At 27.8% G+C, this 26,252-nt stretch overlaps 1 protein-coding gene across 1 annotated transcript; it reads left to right on the plus strand.

Annotated features, from left to right (window-relative positions):
• Positions 1-1,509: 1,509 nt before the first annotated feature.
• Positions 1,510-24,311, plus strand: LOC114130089 (uncharacterized). Its single transcript, XM_050203678.1, is given in 14 exon segments — positions 1,510-1,546; positions 1,698-1,739; positions 3,696-3,787; positions 5,325-5,384; positions 5,555-5,593; positions 19,968-22,101; positions 22,162-22,272; positions 22,333-22,643; positions 22,710-22,842; positions 22,901-23,077; positions 23,138-23,189; positions 23,191-23,204; positions 23,272-23,767; positions 23,829-24,311. Coding segments are annotated over 9 exon segments (1,806 nt in total). The 5' UTR covers positions 1,510-1,546; positions 1,698-1,739; positions 3,696-3,787; positions 5,325-5,384; positions 5,555-5,593; positions 19,968-21,614; the 3' UTR covers positions 23,854-24,311.
• The last annotated feature ends 1,941 nt before the right edge of the window (positions 24,312-26,252 follow it).

Below are 26,252 nucleotides of genomic sequence, written 5' to 3' on the forward strand. Positions count from 1 at the left end.
AACACAACTGCTGAATTCTACAACAAAAGCGAGACTATCATCAAACTGGGTAGGATGGTGTTAAATAAAATAATATTATGTTTGTTCAACTCAAATTGTTTCTCAGGATGTACCTATGTTAGTACCTTATGCAAAAAATATTTTATATACATTTGTAGTCTATATTAGATTCAATGCAACATAGGTACCTATTTATTGTATTATAATGTTGTTTATATTCGTCTATAATATTGTTATTATACAACGATACGTATCAAGTATGACATATTTAAGTGTAAAAAGATATTGTTGTTTTTTTCAACATCTTTTACTAATTCAATTTCAAAAGAGTAATGCCATTAATAAATGTTCATTTGGCAGTTTCTTTAAAGTTTTTTTTTTAATTTTGAAAGAATTCCTAAACTCTGTATGAGGCCTCTAGACTGAATAACCAAAAACGATTCTGAGTACACTCCATACTCACACACAAACATATGGCAAGATACTATCAAATAACACAGTACAATAATACATGAATTTACATAATATGGTGTTTACACTCACATATATAAATTGTCCTTGGATATGTGTATCTATGCATTTAACACAGAAAATATTGTAAACGATAAGTTCCACGATCATCATAAATTATTTAAAGTTATTCCGTATAATAAATGAATTTAATAATCAAACGATGAATATAACAAAAAATTTATTTTTATGTTTTAGAATTCAATCGTAAGAGATTTCATATCAATAAATAATTATAGTTTATGTATATACAATTTATTTATAGATGTATAAAATGGCTTCATTAAATTATGTACTTGGCATACTAATACTATATTTCAAGCTTTATCATATATTTTAGTATATAAATATTAGTATTAATTACATATTAATCTATACAAATTTATTTATTTTAAATGAATGTGTATGTAATATTATGTACTTACTATGAAATCAATGAGTCGTCAATTTCAAATATTAATTAATTTATTATTATATTTCAGATTACGTTTGTAAGAAACATTATATCTGTAAATTATAATTTATATATTTTACAATATATTGGTTAGGTTAGGCTAGTCTTAAAAAAAAAATTGTAAATACCTACCTAACGGCTTATATTTTTTATTAACTGTTAAACATTTTTTAACTACATTTCAAAAATAAAAAATAAAATACTTAGAAAAATCGAAAATTGCAGTTGTCTATTTATTATATCTAAAAAAAATCCATAATATTTGTACCGGGAGAAAATTTCAAAAATTTACATTTATTCGTTATATAAATATTTTCATAAAATCAACCTTGTTTAGCATCAAATTTTTAATACAATGTTCTATTATTCAAAATTGACACATATATTATTCAGGTGTTTAGTGACTACTGAGGTACATTCGAGAGTTATTTTACAGCCAAGTGGTTGCTGACTTTACTCTTTTTTATTTCATTGTATTTTTCATAAACATTTTGTGAAATAAATTATATGTTTACTTATATTATATTATATTTAATTTTATAAAATAACTAACAGCAAGTTTAAAAATAATTGGGTTTAAATGTAAGTATACGTTAATAATATCAATAATTGTTTTCATATCAATTATTTTATGTATTTAATCTGATAAAATAGATAGAACTGTGTTATAATGCAGTATACATTAATCTGTGAACATAAAAACGCCTAATAGGTATATTTTATATTTATGAAGATGACTTTGGATTTGAAAATTTTTGTATTGCAAAGCAATTTGGTAAGTAATTTAGATTGGTATTAATGAATATTTTTAAAATATATAAGATCACTTTGTTTAAAATTGAACTGTTCCATCACATCATTATTGATGATCAACCTCATTATCATACGTTATGTATTGTGCGTTGTATAGGTACTTATTGAGTAACTATACCTGAATGGAAAAAAGAGTAATATACTAATATTGATTCTCGGGTACGCACGGAACATATAATACTTATTGAGTCCGTGGATTATTTTAAGTAAAATGCTAAATCTTCTAGACAAGTCGGAAATTGTGCCATGTAGAATTAAATTATAAGTTAATGTCACACTTTTGCCGCACATTCGTGTCACGCATGATAAGCTGCCACGTCTGAATGCCCCATAATATATAATATAATATTATTATATGTGTGTGATATCGTGCGTATCATTTTTGTTGCAATCAAACAAAATAACGATTTTTTTAAATTGTTGTAAATCAAAAACGAATAACTGTAAGTAATTGAAATATTCCTCAAATGTGTATATAATTATATATATATATATATTAGTGTTATATTTTATACATAGTTAAATATTCAAAATAGTATGGTTTTTTAGATATTTATAAGCAACTGAAATTATCAATTTTTCTAAGTATTTTTTTATTCTGAAATGTCAATCTTAAAATTTTAATAGCAAATAAAAATTAATAAAAGTTTAATCACAATTTTTTTTATGAACGTTTAAGTTTAAATTTTTACGAAATATATCAAAATTGCAAAAATTTGCAGAAAAATGTTTATTACAAAGATTAAAAAATGCTAAATAAAGTTTGCCATTAGTAATGATTCAAATAGCTATAGAGGAAACTCGAGTGTCTTAACTTATAGAAAATAATGCTATGGGCATCTTATTTTTAAATTTTTTACGTAATCGCGTAAAGATAACGATTTATCCTCAAATGATTTTAAATATTTGTTATAATTCAAAAAGTAAAATTTTTAAATACTTGAAACCTTTGCCAGTTATTATTTTTTAAATTTAATTTTCAAAATATTTCACTTATTTTAAGTCTGTTTATAGATATTTTAAATATTCGTTGTTATTTAGTTTTTTTTTTATATATAAATGCCGATTAAATTTTAAAATTAAAGTCAAAATAATTGGGATATCAATACAAAATTTTTCAAGAGTTATTCTTTTGGACTATGGTATTCCAAAAATTATAAAAATTCAAATGCATTTTAATTTATTTTTTTATTAGTGTTTGGTGTACAAATATTATCCAAATTCGTCAAAAATGTATAAAACATTTTGTATAAGTAGCTAAGAATCACAAATGTAATACAAGATTTTCCATAAGTTTGGCTTACATTAATTGTAAAATAAGTTAAGCATTGGCCAATTAAAAGATTTATATCTTCAGTTTAAATTTTTACAAGATGAAAAAATCACTAGTAAAATAATGATTTCCTATAAAATAATTTTTGATTTTTGTTATAACTAAAACTACTAATCGTAAAAACTTGAAATATACACCAAATTTAAATTTAGTGTAATTAATTTCTGTACATGATTTAATCTTAGGTATTCAGGTCATTAAAATATTAAAAACCTTTCACATCACCATCTGCAAAATATATACTGTATACACTGTACAGTGATAAATTTAATACATCCATTACAGTGACCAATTCTATACGCGAGGTCCATTCAATACCTTCCGTACAGCAAAGCGTTACCCACTTGATCACGCTTTTTTTTATTTAAAGATTGACTGGACTCTTCTAGTATTAAAACAATGACTCAATTAGTATTTTATCTAAAATGTCAACGTGCTCAATTTGAATTTACCTTCAAAAACCCCGGGAATCAATTCGTTATATTTGCAATTAGCATGTATGTATGTATAATAAGTATAATACAATTTTTTTTTCATATATTGTGTGGTAACTTACATTTGCTGATTATTATTATGAAAAAATAGGTTTTGAAGAATTCAGAAGAGAAGAAGCTCATGGATTGGAATTTGAAGAATATGTGAAACATAAATTAATTCCCGAAAAATATGAAGACGAAGTAAGTTTTGTAAATTAATTTAATGTAAAACACAGCAATTAAAGTTTCTCATACAAATCAAAATTATTTGTCATTAATTAAACTTTTTAATCCTAAAATGCTAAAATATATGAACCTTTCTGTATAATTCTTTAATTTTATAATTAAATATTGTATGTAAATTATCATAAATTATAAATAATTTAAATAAAATTAAATTAAAATACAATTCATTTATGTCCAATCAACATTTTCAAATTGTCCAAAATTGAATATATATATATATATATATATATATATATATATATATATATATATATATATATATATATATATATATTGAAATACTAACCGTATAGTATACTATACGCCATACGGTACGATATACTGTATACAACTAATTTTTACAAAAAGTATTGATATTTTTTTATGAATTATAAACGAAACTGAAAACATCCCTAACATATTGTATTAAGTAATAATTTACATACATTCGACATATCTTTTAATATCGTTTCTAATACATAATAACAATAATAAAATTAATTTTAATATTCTGTATGTCAAATAATAATATACTTCAGTTACAAGATAATATAAAATAAATACGATATATTTTAACTTAATTCAAATTATATACTTTAAGCATGCGATAAGAGTTTGAAAATGTCTTTATATAAAAAAGTTAATAATTAATTGAACTATCATTAAGATACACTAAATTAAAAATTAACAAATATAATAGAATACATTCTTTCGTATAGGAAGGTGTGTGAATAATAAGTCACAAAGTGACTTTTTGTAAATAAAATATATCCATACTGTATAATCTGCTATTATTGTAGCTCATAATTTTCATCTTGTTCTTTGAAATTATGTATTGGTGTTTACGATGAAAATGATTTTTTTTTAAATTATAATATGAAATAATTTACATTTACTTTGATAATTTTCTATTTCATCGAAATATCTGTATATTAATATTTCACTACAAAAATCATATATCATAGGTTTATTGTGTTTAATAATTTTATACTGTATTTTTATATTTTAACAAGACGTTTGAGAAAATGACAGAAAAAGAAAAGGAAGGTATGTTACTTTATTCATTATTGCAATTGCTACAGACAGCAGACGTAATCTTCTTTCGCAAGTGTTAACTAAAATTTAATAATATTCAATCTATCAAAGTTTTGTAAGTTATAAAAACCCAAATGTACAACCACCATCAAATCAATACTCAACCTTGTAGTTCAAGAAACATTTAAAAAAATTATAATATAGTTATAGAAAATTTTTAAATTATAGTTCCAAAATAATTATTGTAATTTTATAATTACATATTTTTATAATTAGTAAGCTTAATATGCTTAAATATAATAGATTAATGAATAATGGCCAGATAAGGGGAATCCCTTCTATAATTTTTGATCATTGATGAAAAGATCCATATTGTAAGATCACGTAGATTTATACAAATATTTTTAGCTACACTGCTGACAAAGAAAATAATTGTTTTAAGATTATAATATTTATTTCATTTTTAAATTACCTACAGATGCAGATGCAGTACTAGTAGCATTGAAGTACTATGAGGAAATCACGGACCTTCAATTACGTAAGTATTATTCTTGAATACATTCATTTCTATAATTATTTATACAAATAATTTAGAAAATTCGTCCCAAATATATTAATGTTATACTTGTGTTGTCTTTGTATTTTTATTTTCATAATGTAACAAGTAAATCTAACCAAGTAACATATTATTTTATTCTTTTAATTCAGATGATATAAAAACTCCAGCAATGTATTGTAGTTCAATCGGTGAGTAATATTAAAATAAACTGTACATAATATAATATCTTATAAATGTAAAATGTTCTAATAAAATGTTTTATATCAAATAATGCTATGAAATATGAATAGTTGCATTGTATACATATATTTTAATCTATAACAATATACGTAGTTAAAGAAAGTTCTACGGGTTTTTCAAGTTTTAGATTACAAGAAAACAAATCTATAACCGTTAGAAATGATTGTTACTGTAATCTAACACCAAATTCTATCATAATACCATGTACCTAAATAAAATTGTTTTAATATATTTTCAAATGTCTTGAAGTAGAAACCGCTTTTGAAAAAGAATTACTTTTAATGAATGCATGTTATACACTAAAACTTAGTAAATCAATTAATTAATGCTTTAAACACAAATTAAAAAAAGAAATTGGTCATTACACTTCCACGTACCACTCAGAATTGGAATTAAGAAAATCTGAAGGATTATATTATATAATTTTAATAAGAAAGTCAAAATAAAATCATGAAAATAATAAACTGTATTTTTGATTTTATCGTGAGACACTAACTTTTATTTATTATAATTTTAAAAGTAGAGCACAGAGATCAGGGGCGGACTGACCCGGTCCGCTGGTCAGCGATCGAGGACTGGCCTGTCGGTTGTATTATATAATTTAGACCTACATTGTTTTTAAGAATAAAATAGGAAAACATACGAAAATACATCTTATAATAATAATATGAAGAATTCCAAACACTGAATAATTCCATAATATATACATATGTTTATGCCGAAATCAATAAATATTCACATTTTATTTTTGTTATCGGTTTATTCTATTTTCGTTCCGATTAAATCCTTTTACGGGCATACCCGCTCCACGCCTCACTCTACATAGACTCTAGTTTATGACGGCTGAAGATAATATTATATCGTGTAGACCAAAACCATTGTTTATTTTTATTTTTGATAGAAATGTGAAATGTGAAATGTTAAAATTAAAATTGAGGCAATAGTTTTTAACAGCGTTTATTTTCCATCCGATAGTCAGAGTGATTACATGTCTACATATTTAATAAGCTACCAAGTAAGAATTTTTTCATTTTTATAACTTGTAGGAGGTAGTTTAGTACCTAGTTAGTAATTCATTTTATTGGACAATGAATGTGAACGTATTCTCTATTTTATTGAGACGATTTGTTAGAATAATCTTTTATATTTACATCAGGCATCAGTAATTTATTTTAGTATTAGTACAATGTTAGGTTAAATCCATTTCTTTGATTGTTATATAAATATATTAATTCAATAATGTTTGGTATATAGATCAGTAATCTATTTAAAATTTAAAATGGACAAGCGTAGTAATGATGCCGATGGTAATATACACATCCAGTGAAAATAAAACGTAGTTCTGGCCTTCTGGGCGGGCAAGAAAAAAGAAACTGATAGACAAAAATAAAAAGCTATTGCTCAGGACAAAAATCAACAAAAATTAAATTTTGGTTTTGTATCGAGCTCATCGCGACCATCTATTGAGTCAACACAAAATGCTGCAGTAAATATGCAACCATCAATTTATGAACCATCGTGCAGTAATGTTATAAAAAAAAAAATGATAATTCCGATACTAACATAATTAATATCCCAGAAAATGAAATAATGCTTAGCATGAAATCCTCAAATAATAAATTTAAACAAGATCTTAACATTAATGATTTTAATTAATGATAAAACATTAATGAATGGATCTTCCATTCCTTTATCAATCGAATTTGATGAAAGAAATATAGTTGATTTGGGAAATAATATTGTTCCCAATGATCCTTTACATGAAATAGCACAGAGTTCGGATTCAGACTTAGATGATAACTCTCCGGTAAATAATAATAATTTTACAGCACTTTCTCATAATTCGACGTTGGCTGAAAAACTACGTTTTATGTCATATCATCCAATACAGCCGAATTATAATCAACTACCATTTAACGCATATAAAATATATATTTTCGTCCATTATCTAATATTGATAACACTCAAATTCCCAGAAATTGGCTATCACATAGAAAAAGTGAAAAGCTTTTTTGTGCCGTGTGTTTATCATTTTAATTAAATAAAGAATCAATTTTTGTACAAGGTGTACAAGTATGCACTAAAAATATTAACAAACACATTAAAATACATGAAAATTCTAAAACACATGATGAAGCTGTTTACGCTAATATGCAAGCAAAAAAAGTTAAAGATGTCTCGTCTCTTATTGATATAAATCAACGAAATTCTCGAGTAACTCTAATTCAAGAACGTAGACTTTTTCTGTCGAGAATAATTGAAGGAATTCTTTACATTGGCAGGCAAGGTATTGCTTATAGAGCTCATAAAGGAGAACAAGCATATACTCTAGAAAATAAAAATATGAATCACGGAAACTTTTTGGAGTTATTGATGTGTTGGTCTAAATTTGACTCACTTCTTGAAAAATATTTAGATATTGCAATTGAAAAAAGTAAAAACCGTTCAACTTAAAGTAGAGGACGAGGATCACTAGTCTTGTTACATTTCTTTCAAAAACTACAATCAATAAAATAATCAATTTAATTTCATAGTGGATACAAAAAAAAATTGGAAAAGAAGTAAAACAAACAAAATTTTTTAGTTTATTCATAGATTCCACCAAGGATGTAAGTGTAACCGAACAATTGGCTGTATATGTCCGTTATGTGATTCAAACTGATGTAAAAGAACGGCTAATTAAATTTTTACCAGTAGAATCGTAAAAGGCAATTGATTTCTATAATTTAATTAAAAATGTTTTTGAAGATATTGGGTTATCTTTTTCTAATATTGTAAGTCAAGCGTACGATGGCGGTGCAAATTTAAGTGGTATTCACAATGGTTTACAAGCTCTCATTAAAAAGATGCTCCGCAATCTATTTACACCCATTGCTTTAGTCATCTCTTAAATCTTACACTTACACAAGCTTCTGATTCGTGTTCAGAAGTTATAAATCTCTTTGGATTATTTGATCGTTTGGCTATATTTTTTAGTCAATCATATAAAAGAATGGGAATGTGGAAACAAACGGTTATTGAAAATTCTGATGGAAATGAAAAATTGTTACGACTTCAAAAAATAGGACAAACTAGATGGTGGAGCAGAGATGTTGCATTAAATAACGTATTTGATCCATTATTCACACCAAATAAAGAAAAACAGATTTATAACAGTAATTAAAGCATTACTAGCTGTTGCAAACAGTGGCGATTTTGATCTTGGTGAAAAATCAGAAGCTCTGAGTGTTATATTATAATAAATAACTTACTCAAGTTTGAAACTATATTGACAGCATACGTGTTTCAGTCACTGTTCATTTTAAGTTCATCTGCGTCCTCTTGCTTACAGTCAAAAAAATTAAATTGTATTCAAGGATATAAACTGTTGCATAATTCAAAAACAAAATTAATCGAAGGAGTTCATAATTTTGAACATATTTTTATAAAAACTACAGAATTTACTGAATATTTAAAAACGATTTTGGCCAAAATCGCATCAATGGCCAAGGTGGATGTTTTAGATATTCAACGTCAATTGATAGAATTCGCTCAAAATTATGACGCCATACCAAATATAGATACTAGTATTCTGTATCAAGATTATAATGATGAATTTTCAGAAAAAGAAAATGAAAACCACACAAATATTGAAGATGATTTAAAATGTGTATTATCCGAAAAACATCGTTGTAAATCATTTTTTTCATGTGTATTCCTTTATATATACACATTAGTGACCCATACACCAAATTTCAATGATTTATATACAGTATATAAGGTAATATTAAGTTTAGCTTTTACTCAGGTAAGTTGTGAAAGGAGTTTTTCTATACTCAAAACTATAAAAACTAGACTAAGGTCTACTCTTTCTAACGATAAATTAGAAGCATTGTACCTCATGATATTATTATCGATCGTTTAGGTAATGCTTCTACTGAAATGAAAAGGATGCTTATTGGTTAATATGTATACTAACAAAATAAAAATATTGAATTAAAGTTATTTTATTTTTATTTAAATGAATTTATTATTATTAGAAGTGTACTTATATTATATTTTGATTTGCTGTAATTATTAATTAAAGAGTAGTAAATAATTATGGATATACATTAAATATTTTTGGTATGATGTAGTTTTAATTCTTTTCATAATTTTTTTTTCTGATTGCATACCGCATACCGGGTGGCCAAATTTCTAATTTGTAGTCTGTGAGTTTTGTATTTAATATGGTTGTGATTGATGCCGTGGTCTAGTAAAATCACTAACATTTGTGATCAGTATTTAATTATTATCAGATTAATGTAAGGTAAAAGTCCACCATTATTGTGGTAACTATAGTAAAAAAACATATTAGCATTTTGATAAAAAAAAAAATTGACTATTATATTATTTATTAATTTTCGGTAAAAAAGGGCCTGAAGTTTTAAAATCGCAGACTGACCCGTCGCCTACCCAGTCATCCCCTGACAGAGATTTTTCTTTAGGTAAGTAAATGTATGCTACATATATTTTAAATCGAAAAATATAATTAAAATAAACTATTTATATTATGAAATCATATTACATTATTATAATTTGTATTTATCTTTTATATAATATCAGTACATTTTCAAAAATTATGAAGTATTGTTTATGATTATTTTTATGTTTATTAAAATTTAGATAGGTATGGCTGTAACATAATATTATATCAATATAATTTTATGAAAACAGCTTCTGGAATTTTTTTTGAAAAAATAATATACAATTAATATAGCATTTGTATATAGTTTTTAAAATAGTGTCTGTTCGTACAAGTCCTATAATCTTATAAAATAAGATATTAGAGAATGAATAAATGTAGAATTATTTGGATTGTATAGCAAATAACAATAATAATATTTAATTTTATATAACATTTTATTGTTAATGTTATCAATTTATCATTGGGAAAAAATATTAATTTTGATTAGGTATTCTTACTTCAGTAGATTTAAGAAGATTCATAATTATATCAAAAGGCGTTGAATGTTATTGATTTTGATGAGAAGTGTGCTTATATTTAAGAAATACGTAGAAAATGCATAGACATTAAACTTCATCAAGTTTTGAAGTTTCATTTAGTTTTATAATCGTTTAGTGGCTACCTTTTTCCTATGTTCGTTATATATCTGTTATATCATATGGGCTCGTGGTGTTCCACTCGAGCTTCGTCGTTCTTTTAATAAACCTTTTTTTTTGACATTATGTCAACTTAAATTCGGTGTTGTGATTTATCCAACAACTCCGGTAGTCGATGACATTGTGTCAATCTGTCAGCGTTCGACGATAACCGTTCGCCACATTGGGTGCCGAACCTCGTCATTCGTCCAACTACAGCATAACACCATCCACAAAGTCTACCATGAGATTCAACTATTTGCCCGAGATCGAGACTGTTGCCAGAGTACTTGTGTAAGTCCGCCAGCAACGCATAGTACGTTGTGTGAGTGGCCACCCAGGTCGTCGAGTTGAATTGCGCACCGGATTGGACCTTCACCTGCCTTAATTTTAAGTAAAATTTAAGAATTCCCTATTATTATATTAGTCCCCTGTGGCCATTGCACCAGATCGAACCGATCACAGGGAACCAGTCCCTGTAATTAACGAATTAACCTGTATCATCCTTATTCCTGTGTGTAAAGTCTCCATTCCTTTCTTCAAGCGTATTCCTCAGTCTTTCGTTGTCGTCATCGTGTGTTAGGTTGCCTATCGTGCCCCGTCATTTGAATGTGGGCAGTGTGGCATATAAGTTGCCGACCCCAATCAATTTCAGTCGTCGACATTCAATTATTATAATTATTAATGTTCAAGAATTCTCGGTATTGACCAGCCGAGTGATCCTTCGACTGTTTTCTCGCGTTAGCGCTTACATTGACAAAAAATATTAATTAATTTATTGATAAAGAGTAGTCATCTATCGGTATGTTATCAATTAAATGGAAGACAATACCAATCAACTTTTTTGGCAGTTGTCTTATTAAGTGTGTCCTCACTCTTCAGTGAAATACGAAAAACTTGTAATCCAATGAATCCTTACACATCATTTACTGGAATTTAATAATTTGCAAAAAATAGAATACAAAAAAACCATAAATTATGTTATTGGATTAATTGCTAACTGTATTCTAAAATCCAGTAATTGCAGTATATTAATAACTATTTTGATAATTTGATTATAATTTACGTTTATACTTTTACAGATGTTAAAAGTAAGCTTATAATATAATAGTATAGTTTAGTAAAAACTTTCAAAATTAATTTAAAATTAAACATAATTCTATCACCTAACCTATGTATATGCAAATTTCATTAATTTTATCAACCCGAAAAAGAATAATATGCATTTTTTTTTAAGCACCAACTTTGACAAAAAAATTATTAATAATATTAGCTTAATTTCAAGTCATACCTTTCAAAAAAAAAATTAATTAATTTGAGAAACAATTAATTTGTTACATTCTATTTCAAAACCTTTTACTTACTTTTAAGAACTTACTTGATTTACTTATAAGCAATAACTCGCTTAAATCTTACAGTACCCCTAGATTTAATATTTTTTATAAAAATCAATAATATCTATTTAAAAGAAAAATTATATTTTTATTCCATAGTTCTACATTTATACAATATATATAAACGAATTAAATAAGTAAATACTTATTAAGTTAATTTATAATTTTTATCATACTTTTAGAATGTACTGGTAAGATAACTTAACAATAAACTTTTAAATATTATAGACTATAGTTGAATGTATCATTCATTAAAATAGCATATAATAATTAAAAATATTATACAATTATTGCATTTGTATTAACATTAAATTTATCAAAATATTATAAATTTTAAACAGATGAACTTCTTAAATATTATCATGGTAAGTAAATAATTATTTTATGTAAAAACATATTATACTTAATATAAGGTATCTTAATGTAACATTAAGACCTACAACTGATCAAAATTTTACTAATTGAGAAATTCGGATATGAGTTCTGTACGCCTACACCAAAGTTAAATATATTCCAATACTTCTTAAACTATTTTTAACATAATTTTGATCATAATTTTTGTGGCATAAAGATAAAAATAAATAAATAAATAAAATAATGTAATAGATTGGGTAACTTGTTTATTATTTATTTTTTAGAAAAAAACAAATACAGCAATGTTATAAAAATAATTGAAGAATGTAAGAAAACTAATATAGTATACTTAAATTATTGATGAAATTGCACTAATATATTATAAACAGAGCTTCTCTAATCGTCTCTCTTTACTGATATTTCTGTTACTAGCATTATAGTAACAAAAATATTACTATAACACTTTACAATAAAGTTATATTAAATAATTTATGCATAATGCTATATCTTTGAATATTATTAATGACTGGTTGTATACCAATTTTAGATATTGTGGTTTTATTCTTATAATGTATTTCTTTTATGTTAATTTATTTAGAGCGGTTTTTCTTTAATCTATAATGTCCTCCGTGGTTCCTATTTCACGACTGCGTAATATACTTCGATTCATGTATATCCCACGATGTAAAAAAGATAAAAATTAAAAATAATTATACTGAACTACTTATTTAAAAAAATAAAAACAAATTAAATATTAGAAAATTAAGTTTCACAGTGCTATATTATATTCACGCAAAACTTACACTGAAATTCATATAGATGGAACTATTCTTCGATATAATATTTACTACTGAGATTTTTAAACTTATTAGAACTATTTAAATTATCAATAACGACTATAAAAAAGGGTGGTCAATGGTAACGCTCTGCAGTACAGTAGGTATCGAGTGGACGGCGTTGGACATAGTAGGTCACTTTAAAAGATGTATTACATTTGACTGCAATGATAGGTATCATTTTATACGGAAAACGACTTTGCACGGAAATGATGAGTCAGCCTAAAATATGATTTTCAGTGGGTGGTAAAAAGTGTAGTTTAACCATGGCCAGAATACCCCAAAAATAAATTATGTATAGAAAATGCCAATTTAAACAACTGGTGTATGTTTCAAGTTTCTACGACTAGTAATTTTTAATTATCAAAAAAATAAAAAATTAGTTGAAATTAAATCGTTATTTTAAGCATAGATTTTTGATTTCATTAAAATTTCTACTAAAGATAAAAATTTTTTAATTGGTCAACGTTCAACTTCTTTTATAATCGTTGTAAGTCAAACTTATGGAAAATCTTGTATTCAATTTTGAACTCTAAATCTACGTATACACAATTTTTTATACATTTTTAATTAAAAAATAACTTGAAAATCTTTATGATTTTAACGAATTTGGTCAATATTTGAATACTAACGCTAAAAAAAAATTGTAACCATGTATTCTTGTAATTTTTTGATCACTAAGACGTTATTCGTGAGGAACTTTATATTAAATTCCCTAGTGTTTTTACAACTTTAATTCGCAATTATACATGAAATAAAAAATCGAATATTTAAATATTTATAAATAACCTTAACATAATTGAAATATTTTGAAAAATAAATTTAAAAATTGGCGATCTATATAACTGGTAAATGTTGCAATTATCAACACATTTTACTTTTTGAATAGTTAACAAATATTTAAAATCGTTTGAGGATAAATCGTTAACGTTTCGTAAAAATTTAAAATATAGGCGCATATAACAGTATTTCCTATGAATTATGAAGCTTGAAATATCTCTATAGTTATTTGAAGGAAACTAAAGCAAACATTATTTTTCAACCTTTGATCTAAATACTACACATTTTTCTGTAATTTTTCCTTAATTTTGATGTATTCTGTACAAGTTTTAACTTCCAGATTTTTTTTGAAAACTGTTGGAAACATCTTACTTTTGACCACTATAATGCACCAAAGATATTCAATTTGCCATCGGAAATCCCCTTTAAAGTTTAAAAATTAAAACTGAAGCATTTTTAAGTTTTAACAAAGGATATTTTGCACATTGTTGTTTATTAATACACTAATTTATTTTAGATCATGATATACTTTAAATTAGTACAGTAGTTGTACTTTGTATTTTAAGAATCACTTAAATATTAAGGAAAAACTTAAAATATATTAATAATTTTCAACAATTTCATACTTTCCTCTGTAGTGTTGTCATTGGAAGAAGAGGTGTCAGTCGAAAAAATGGGTAAAAATGAAGTTTAAATCAAATTATACCGTAAGAACAAGCTTTTCAGTGTCTGACGCGTATCTATCGATTTTTGCGTCATATACTGTGATAGGTTTAAATATTTATCTAACCATTATTTTTTATCTTATCACGCTTGATTAAATTACAAATTTTAATTGTAACAGGTATGTAATTTGTAAGGTCAATTCGTTCCATTCTAGATTTTTATAATACATACATTACATTTTTAATATTGGAAAATTTTAGAACGGCAAGAAATAATTTATGCTTCCGAGAGAGGACGAAACAACCAAAGCACCACTAGAAAATCTTTGATACGACAATTATAAATATTACCTAACCTAATCTAACCTAACCTTTTTTTTTGCGGGTTAAATCGACGACCGAGAGGGAACCGCTTTCGCATTACTTCCTCCCGGCCACCATCGTTTATTGGCATAAATCAAAATACACACATAAATGGGGGAAGAAAGGGCTAATCTCCCCAACTTGCCACCTTACAGGCGTGATACAATAATAATACTTAGTTATTTACATACTATCACAATAAAAGCATAGTTATACAGTACAAAACTTATAAAACAATGTTATTCGCGCTATAAGAACATGTATTAGTGATAGCCAGCGACCTCCTATGAACACTTCTTGGAATGCTGTTCTCGGACCGATTACCCACCGGCCCTTGTGTTCCTAGGGTCAAACTGCCGCAGCTTCCTGTCGTATTCATTCTTCTTCTTCCAAACCAGCTGATCTTCTTTTGCATATGGCATCTTTCTGGCATCTTTCTTGCCATCCTAATTATTTTTAAATAAGGGAAACTGTTATGTATGACTTGCGCACCGCTGACACCGTGAATCGAGTTTTACTGAGAGTAATCAAGCCATATCTCTGCAATCCGGTACATCCAGTTATTTTACTCCGTTTTTTTTTTATTCATCATTATAATAATCATAAAAATATTATCGTAAACAATAAAACCAACTGAATAAGTTCTAATAAACAAATTGGTTCATTCGATGCAGTTAATATGAACGTGTTGGACGTGTGTTTTGTAATAAATTTATAGTCGTGAACCTAGCTACAATATATTTTACTTAAGAGTATATCGTGCAACATTATAATACAAGTAAAAAACAACAAAAATGTTTTAGTTTTGATTAAAAACAATAAAAATTTGAAAAGTATTTGCAAAATATTAAAAACAAGCGAGTTTCTCGAAGTTGATTGTTCCTTATGTACCTGAGTTTTCGCAAGAACTTTATGTAAATATAATTAAATATTTTATGGTAAAATTGTATGGAAGAAATAATTGTTTTCATAAAATTCAAACAAGTATATGATTTTCTGACTATTAAGAGCTGGCTGGATAAATTAAAAATCATTTTGTATTGTAATAACGCAAAAATAAAAGAAATAAAATGAAAAATATAAATAATAATATTAATAATATATTATTTAATATTTGTAATTATTATGTAATGGATTATTTAAGTATGTTTGTATATGATTAAGTGGTCTAAATAAATTGTAAGGTAAACACAAGGGACACAAGCGTTGAATGAATGCCTCAAATTTACTATTATTGAGGTTTTTTAGGGTATATTACAAGCGTGCGACAACTTTACCGTTATTTATTTTATTGCATGAAAATACAATAATAAATTACAATTATGATATGTGAAAGCGAGCATATCATTACAGTATTTACAACTAATCAACTATACATAACAGTTCAGCTTTTGTATTTTTCTTCACTATGGTGGATACCTGGCGTTTAACATTATTCAGCGATTTTAATTGCACACTCTGGTCCAATACTACTAGAGCTTTTCAGTGAATTACTCTGCACTATATACATTTAACCATCCCATAAAAATTTAAGATAGAGCAAATTCCCAAATCAAATGACAATTATTTTACAATATGATGTACAGTACTACTATGATTGAAAAATATAATTTTTTTACGGCACATTTTTAGACATATTTTATTATTATATTTTTTTTATAGGTGAACGATTTGAAACCTGGACAAGTAAATTATTTTATACAATAACTTTCAGCACCACTTGTACCCTTAAATTTATTGATACCAGATACACTGTAAATAGTCATGAAAATAGTTTCAGTATTTTAGGGGGTAAATGCTGAGGTGTCAGGATACAACCGAAATAATCAGTAAAATTAGTAATCGCGATATGTAAAACAAATATAATAAATATTTATTGAACATCAATTAAACACATGAATAAATTAATTAAACAATTAAACAAATCAGTTGAACAATTTTATTAAACGAATTAATTAAACAATTAAACGGAGCGACGGACCGATGTCGTCGCGACGCGGCTGAGCGTATGACTGAGTAACTGCTGAATAAAATAATAATAATATAAAATATAAAAATATAAAATATATAAAATAATATAAAATAATCGTGAGAATGATAGTAATAATAATGATACAGGCTGGCTCTTACTGAAATATTACTACAGTATATATCTTTATTTTGATAGGTATATAGAATATTTATTTTTACGGAAATTAGATTTGTTTTTTGTAATAACGCAAAAATAAATTTAAAGAAAATAAATTAAATTAAAAATATAAATAATAATATTAATATATAATTTAATATTTTTAATTATTATGTAATGGATTATTTAAGTATGTGTGTATGGGATTAAGTGGTCTAAATAAATTGTAAGGCAAACACAAGGGACACAAGCCTTGAATGAATGCCTCAAATTTATTTATAAGTTATTAGATATTTTTAGTTATTTTAACTTAAGACTTATTATTTTAAATTTTCGCGATTACCTTCCTCCTGATCGTCGGAGGGTTCTCGAGGTCGTGATTCGAGAACGATTAAGTATACCGTTGACAAAAATTACTAAGTGAATTTTTAATTTATTAAATTCTAATAAATTAATAAATAAAATAAGATACCTATATACTATTATAACTATATAAATATCGATGCGCATGTACCTTACCTTGTCCGTAGCTGTCTGAAAACGCAGTCGACGTAATAAGGAGAGAAAGAATTATTTTAAACACTCAAAAAGAAATGACTGAACACTGATTAAATTTCGTTTAAAAAAATGAAACGGCACAGTTGTCACTCGCACGATCTTTTGAGTAGGTGTTGGCTATCTGTGATGTTCTCCTGCACTTGTCTAGACGAATGGTGCTCGTGCACTTGTCTCTTTGGAAAGTGCTCATGCACTGATGAGAGGAGACGACTTGGTCAAACCAGCCAGAGTCGCAGGCGGCCCCATCAAAGGTCTCTGTGTTACCAAGAAACTGTCTTTATCACCGGCGACATAGACCCTTACTGGACCATCCATTGTCTCTGCCGGCACACGAAATAGATCACACATGTTGCGCTACACTGTCACAACTATGTATAATATCCTACATGACCAAATAATATAAATCATTCCTTTCATCAGTTATTGAAAATGCTTATTGGGGTTTATTATGTGCGTGTGACAACTCGACCGTTATTTATTTTATTAAATAAAAATAAGAAATTTACAATCATGATATGTGAAAGTGAGCATATCATTACATTTTTTTTATTTTGGTAAATTATTTAGTTCGTAACCTAACCTGACCTAATCTTTATTATTTGTGTAGACTAGTTTCATGCATTTATTTTATTGAAAATACACTAGTGTACATTAAATGTTTTTAAAATAACAACCATAATCGTATATTTTAAATGGATTAATGAATATTAATTATTACTGGATATATTCGAAAATAAGATGCTTATAGTTTGTAGCTATCGGTTGCTATCACACTCTGTCTATAAGCTCCACTCGTACAGAACATTTATCAATAAGATTCGTGTTATTGATTTAAGTATATTAGTATACACAAACGCAAACGTTATACTATTAAAGTATAATTTATTGTAGTAAAATAAATAAACCAAAAATGAATTTTTGTTTAAATAGTTTCACAAATAACACATTATGTAGTACATTTTTTATATACATATATGTATTATTATTATTTGTTTGTTTAGAAAACAAAGTTGGGTACATGTCCTATCATTTAGACAGAATTTTACAAGATGATTCATTAAGTATGCTCACATTATCTAAAGAACACTAATTAATAATAATATTTTTTTAGAAATAAGTTTAATTATAAAATAACAATAATGTGTGAGTTTATGTCAAACCTTAAATTGTCTAATTTACTGAGAAAGTGAGAATAGACTCTCAACGGTTAGCTACTGTAATCTTAAACACCATAAAAAGAGATCAATAACTCTGTATTAGTTTCTGAGTGTGCCTCATCATTGAATAAATATAATAGGTATAATAATAATCTATATACATATAGGAGACCGCGCCTATTCACTCATCCACACCCAGACCAAACCACTGGGTTTAGAGGCTTGAAATTTTTTACAGAGATTTCTAAAGCAATGTAGGGGGGGCACTAAGAAAGGACTTTTCAAAATTTGACTTTTAAGGAGATAAACCTTAATAAATAATCAGTAATTTATATTATTGTACACTAAATCTTATTCTACTATTATGCTATAGTGTATGCATTTACAGTTGTAGACTACAAGGAAAAGTATTTAAAAAGATATATTTTTATAAAAAATTGATACATTTAAAAATTAATAAAATTCTTTAAATTAAATTAAATTTAAAAAAAAATAAATCAATATTTTTAAATTACCTACCTATATCTAAATCATAATTAATTGTAACTACTTCCAAAACTATATACTTGGGATCTTAAAAAGAATGTGAAATCCTATAATATCTTAGCAGCAGTAATACTATATTATATAAAGTAGCAGTATCATTATAAACAACATACAACACATACGAGATTAAATATACAAACTTGTAGTAATCTGCCTAAAAAGCAAGATTTGATTTGACGAGAGTAATTTTCGTTAATAAACAACCATTTTTTTTTCACTATGAATTTTAAGTAGTTTTTAGTTATTTATTACTTTATTAATACAACAGGCGGCAATACCAAATAATTTTATTTAACAAATTCTTATGTACATAAAGCTATGTGTTATGTGTTTATAAATTTTATATTTATTTATACCTATTCAACATTTTATAATTAATAAAAAAATAAAAGTAATATAGATATGTATTTGTGGTTTCAGCAACGTCAAAATTTGTTGTTGAGATTTGGTGCAATAACTATCTTAAAACAAAATACAAAGATCCAAACATCAACATGATTAAAGTACCTGAAGATAGCGAGACTATTGAAACTGATCCAAAAAAAAATAGGAATTTTATTAAATCTCTTCAGATATTCAAAAATTTATTGAAACGTATTTTTTCATAATATTCGCTCTTAGTTACCAAGTGCTTGTCATTTATTAATTATGTATCTAATAATTGTTATTTTGTGTGTGTGTGTGGGTAGGGTCAGTGGGTATATAAAATATATGGTTGTCATAAAATCGATGATTACAAATTTAAAGTAAATTGTATTAAAATTTTTATTAAATATAGACATTAATCGAAATAAAACAGTGGTTTTGTTGTTTAATAAGTTACAAATAAGTTATAATCAGTTGCATTTCTGAAATGAATGTATTATGTTTATCAAATTGAGTTCTCATTTAAAACTGCTTTTCCTACTGATAATCATCCTGCTTTGAAGATTAAGTTATCTTATTATTAGAGTAGGTACCTCTTTTTAAGTTCATGACCAACCTACTTATAATTTTATATAATTGTTCACAAAATAAGTATATGTTCAAAATATATATCCTCGTATGATTGGTGTTTGACTAGCACATATCGAGGATATTCCCTCTACATCATATTATATTGGTTGGTTGTAGATTTTTGTTTGATTTTCTGTCTATTCTGTTGATTGAGATTTCTATTTTTCTTGATAATATGTCCGATGGTGAGTGCCATATATTTTAAATTCAATTTAAGTACGACTCGTACGTGCACAGAAAACCGTACACCATGGACAGGTTTATTTTTGCAAGCGTTGTTTTACGTCATTCGACAACCAAAATTTAAAATATAAGATGAGCGGACAAGAGGCTTTAAACCAGCACAAATTGATTTGCTTGGTGCACAAACCTATTTTACCGGAGATGCCGAAAGAGGGTGATACCATTGAGTTTAAGGCGTGGAAAAAGACATAGCGACACCCTTTTGTTATTTATGCGGATTTCGAAGCATTGTTGGTGAAGACGGAGGAAAAGAAAGGCGAGAGTACTACAATTATTATACAGAGACACTAAGCGATGAGTTACGGGTTTTTAGTGAAGGCGAGCGACAACGTACCGGAGGAGTTATTGGAAGAGTACGAGATACCGGCGGGGCCGGTAATCTACAGAGGCAGCGAAGACAGAACGGACGTGGCGAGACATTTTGTGGAGATGATAGTTGAGGTGGCCCAGAAAATTGAGAAACTGATGAAGACAAATATTCCTATAAAAATGACTGAGGGCGAAGAAAAAACACATCAAGAGTGTAATACGTGTAATTTATGTAAATGTTGTTTAGCCGGGGGCGATAAGGTTAGGGATCACGATCATTTGACTAGGAAATTTAGGTAGACTTTGTGCTCTAGGTGTAACTTAGAGTTACAACAACCTAAATTTGTCCCCGTCTTTTTCCATAATCTATCAAACTATGAAGCACATCTTATTGTAACGGAACTTGGATATGATACTCAGACTATCAACGTTATTCCGAACAGCAAAGAGAAATATATATCTTTCTCGAAATATATAAGTAGTACCTTCACTGTTCGGTTTATCGACACTTTCCGGTTTATGGCGTCGAGTCTGTCGTCCCTGGCTGAAAATTTGGTTACACCCGAACATGACAACTTCCGTGAGACAGCCAAACATTTTGTCACCGGAGATATGCCGCTCGTGACTCGTAAGGGCGTGTACCCGTACGAGTACACGGATAGTTGGGAGCGGCTGGAGGATATGAGTTTACCGAGGAAGCAAGATTTTTATAGTACGTTGACAGAGACCGGGATCAAGGATAATGAGTTTGAGCACGCGAAGGAGGTCTGGGACCACTTCGACTGTAAGACGCTTGGTGACTACAGTGACTTGTATTTGAAGATCGATGTGCTGTTGTTGGCGGACGTCTTTGAAAACTTCCGCGACGTATGCATGAGGGCGTATAACCTGGACGCTGCTCATTATTTCACCGCCCCAGGCTTGAGTTTTGACGCGATGCTTAAGTTTACCGGTCAAAAGCTACAGTTATTGCATGATTACGACATGTTGCTGATGTTCGAAAATGGTTAGTATATATATATTATTTTTAAAAATGTACATATAATAATCTTATTTATTTTTATAGGTATACGTGGTGGACTAGTGCAAGCGAGCAAACGGTATGCGAAGGCGAATAATGTCAAGACCCCGGGATACAACGAGACGAAGAATAAATCATGGATAATTTATCAGGACTGTAAGTATATATTTTTTATTTATCTTCTCACATACTTATTAATTTATTTTTATTTTATAGGTAACAACTTGTATGGATGGGCTATGTCACAGTACATACCGTACGGTGGGCTCAACTGGCTTGAACCTACATTAAACGGATTGGATGATTTGGATGACACCTCCCCCATAGGACGTGTGTATGAGGTGGACGTGACGTACCCACAACACCTACACAACGAGCATAACGACCTGCCTTTCTTACCCCAAAACAGTATGCCAAGTGGTTCGAAGGTACGGAAGTTGATGGCAACGTTCGAAAAGAAGGATAATTATATTATACACTATCGAAACCTGCAGCAGGCGATTGAAAATGGACTTATAGTTGAAAAGGTAAATATTTATATTTTATATGATTTTTAAACAGATTTTTTAAAAAAAAATGTCTTATTTTTACAGGTACATAGAGTAATACAATTAAACCAGTCTGACTGGCTGGCTAAATATATTGTGTTGAACACCGAGATGAGGAAGAAGGCGAAGAATGATTTTGAGAAAGACTTTTTTAAATTAATGAATAACGCTGTATTTGGTATGTCACTTTATTTATTAAATTTATTCTATTTTTACTAACATTTTTATTTTTACAGGTAAAACAATGCAATCGAAGAGGAAGGAGATGAAGATGGAGTTGGTGTCATGTGAAAGGAGGTTGCAAAAACTTATAAACAAGTGTACGTTCAAACACTGTACAAATTACAATGAGAACCTTAATGCTGTCTCCCTGGAGAATAAGATTATTAGATTTGACAAACCTATTTATATTGGTAAATATACATTTTTTAAATTACATTTTTATCATTTATTAACACATTTATTATTTACAGGATTTGCAGTACTAGACATAAGTAAGACGCTAATGTACGACTATCATTATAATGTACACTGATACAGGTAAATATATTAAAACTATACTCATGTACCTATATAATATATTAATTTAATATCATTATTTTTCCAGATTCACTAGTATATCATATTGATACTGAAGATTTGTATGTGGACTTGGCGGCTAATCGTAACTTGTTGGACCGGATGGACACCGCCAACCTGCCCAATGACCATCCATGCTATGTGGCAGAAAGAAAGAAGTCTCCGGGGTACTTTTCTGATGAGGTGGATGGGAATATAATCACTGAGTTCTGTGCGTTGAGGGCAAAGTCCTACGCTTTTAATGTGTATGCTGGAGCAGAGGACAGAGTTGGTGGTGAAAAGATCAAGGCAAAGGGTATCAGAGCTCATGTTGTTAAGAACCACATGACCCTTGAGGACCATAGGAAGTGTTTGTTTGGTGAAGCTGGAGTGGAGGCATACAAGGAGAATGTATCAATACAGTCATTCAACCACCAGCTAGTAACGATAAAGACCAGGAAGCTGACCTATAACAACTATGATGATAAGAGGGTGGTGTTAGAAGATAAAATAAATACACTGGCCCATGGCCATTATAGCATAGAGTAAGTTATTACAAAATAAATATTTAAACTATTTTACTAATATTTTCTCTTAATTTTACAGGAGAGATGAACCCGAGGACGATTAGATGAAGGTTCCAACCTTCTACATTACTTTTCTTGATTTTATATATTATATTTTTTTTCTGTTAATTATTTTTATTGTAAATATTATACGTTATATAGTCTGTTATATTTGAGATAGATTATTGTATATAACCTTTGTATTTAGATGTTACGGGCGAATACACCGACGATTATAAAATAACTCAAATTGAAATTATTGTAAATACTGTCTAACAGAATGTTTTTAAGTTAGATTAGTGTATAAACTTACAGTATTTTCCCCCCTTTATAATGTATAATTGATAGATAATTAAGTTTTTTCATATTTATAATGTATAATTGTTAGATATTTAAGTTAGTTTACAATGTTTTCTTATAATATTTTTTTTCCTGTTAATAATCATGTTTTTTCTGTTTCAGGTTGATGGAAGCCCATACATATTTAATTTAAAAACCTGTGTAAATGCTATCATAAATAAATGTATATTAGCATATAAATAAAAAAAAAAACAATGTTAAAATATTTTCATGTTTATTTAATAAAATGTATACAATCTTTAAGAATTATTTATAAACCATTTCCTTAAAACAAATACTTTATAGAATGTACATTGTTTAGGATTTAAATTCTTATGAAAAATACAACAAGGTAAAGTTTCTTCATCACAAATTTGTTCCAGTCGAGGACAGCCCAAGTCTTCAATGTTGATGATTGTGACGTGAGATATAAACTCCATGATAAGTTGTTTTTTCTGTTCACCTTTGATGTAAATGTATGTAGACTTTAAAGAATTCAATATTCTACTTAGCTCTTCATATTCGGTATCACCATAGTCTACAGATATCTGATGATAATTACGTTCTAACCACTTGTTAGTTTTTCGACTCTTGTTGTCTTGTAATAATTATCAATGGAGTTAGAGTTGAAGTTGGGCAAATATGTACGACAGAGGTAGTACATACCCGGTTCGATTCTAACACCAGATTATTATTTTTTGCATGATGTGATGGAAAAACGTTATTAAAGACGTTGTTGGAGAGGTAGTACATACCCGGTTCGATTCTAACACCAGATTATTATTATTTTTTGCATTATGTGATGGAAAAACGTTATTAAAGACGTTGTCGGATGCATAATGTAACTGGTGACTGAAATATATGTACAATAATATGGTGTGTGTGTGTGTGTGTGTGTGTGTACAACAATATGTTGTGGCAATTCTATTTTCACATATTTTACTTCGATAATATCTTATTAAGTATATCAGGTTTGATTAAAATTTTCAATGAGTTAGAGTCAAAGTGGGGAAAAATGTGAAGGACAGAGGTCTGACATACCCAGCTCGAATCTAACGCAGAGTATTATATTTTTGTAGTCTAAATTTCTAGACTTAAATCTAATTCCCGTAAAATACTGCTACTATTATTTTCATCTATATTATTTAAACTATCTGATAGAAATAAAGTGAAAAATGTATCGTCTTGAATTCTTATGAACTATTGTAACACAAAATACTTAATTTTTTTATATAAAAAGTGTTGTATGTAAACGTAATGTCATATATTAACGTATCTGAATAAATCTAATAGTGTACTGTGTTTGTAAAAAATAATTTGTGATGCGTTTTATAATACGATGTTTTATAACATGAGTTTTAAAATTCATGTGATATTAAAAATATAACCCACCAAAAGATTTATACACAATGGTTGTTCAGTGAAACCTTTGAAGAATAGATGATGACTCGAATATAATATGTACAATAATATGGTGCGTGTACAATAAAATGATAAGCGTAATTGATTACCACGGCGGCGGAGTAAAAATACGTCACACACGTAGTTGCGGGGTCTGTGGTAGGTGGTAAAAATACGTCATGTACGTGTGGGAGCGGGTAGCGGTGGGGGGTCATGGTGTGGTGGTGTGGTGTGATGATCAGCGGCTCAAGGCTCAAGGGCTCAAGGGCTCAGGCATCAGAATGCCCTATTATATACTACTATCATCATCAGCCCATAAATCATTATCGCAGTTAGTCAATGAACCAGCCGGAATATTTGGTACAAAAATTTGAGATGCTAGTTCGACTAGTGTTCTTCAGTTTTAAACATAATCATGTTCTCGTGTAATGTATGCGATAAAACCTTGACTAATATTAGTAGTCTACACAGACATGCCAAGTCACACGAATCACCCACTAAAATTATATGCAGTATATGCTTAGAAATATTCACGCGAAAAGATAACCTCATCAGACATAATAAAGAAATAATCGTAAGTATTTACACATTTATTAGATAAAATATATATAATTAAGGCTACGTATAGGTATCATTTTAAATTATTACATTAAAATATATGTGTTATCTAAAGTTGATATATAATAAAGGTGTTAAACAAAGTGTAATTTGTTCGTTGATATAT

The sequence above is a fragment of the Aphis gossypii genome, chromosome 3 (genome assembly GCF_020184175.1).
Source record: "Aphis gossypii isolate Hap1 chromosome 3, ASM2018417v2, whole genome shotgun sequence".
NCBI classification, from domain to species: Eukaryota; Metazoa; Arthropoda; class Insecta; order Hemiptera; family Aphididae; genus Aphis; species Aphis gossypii.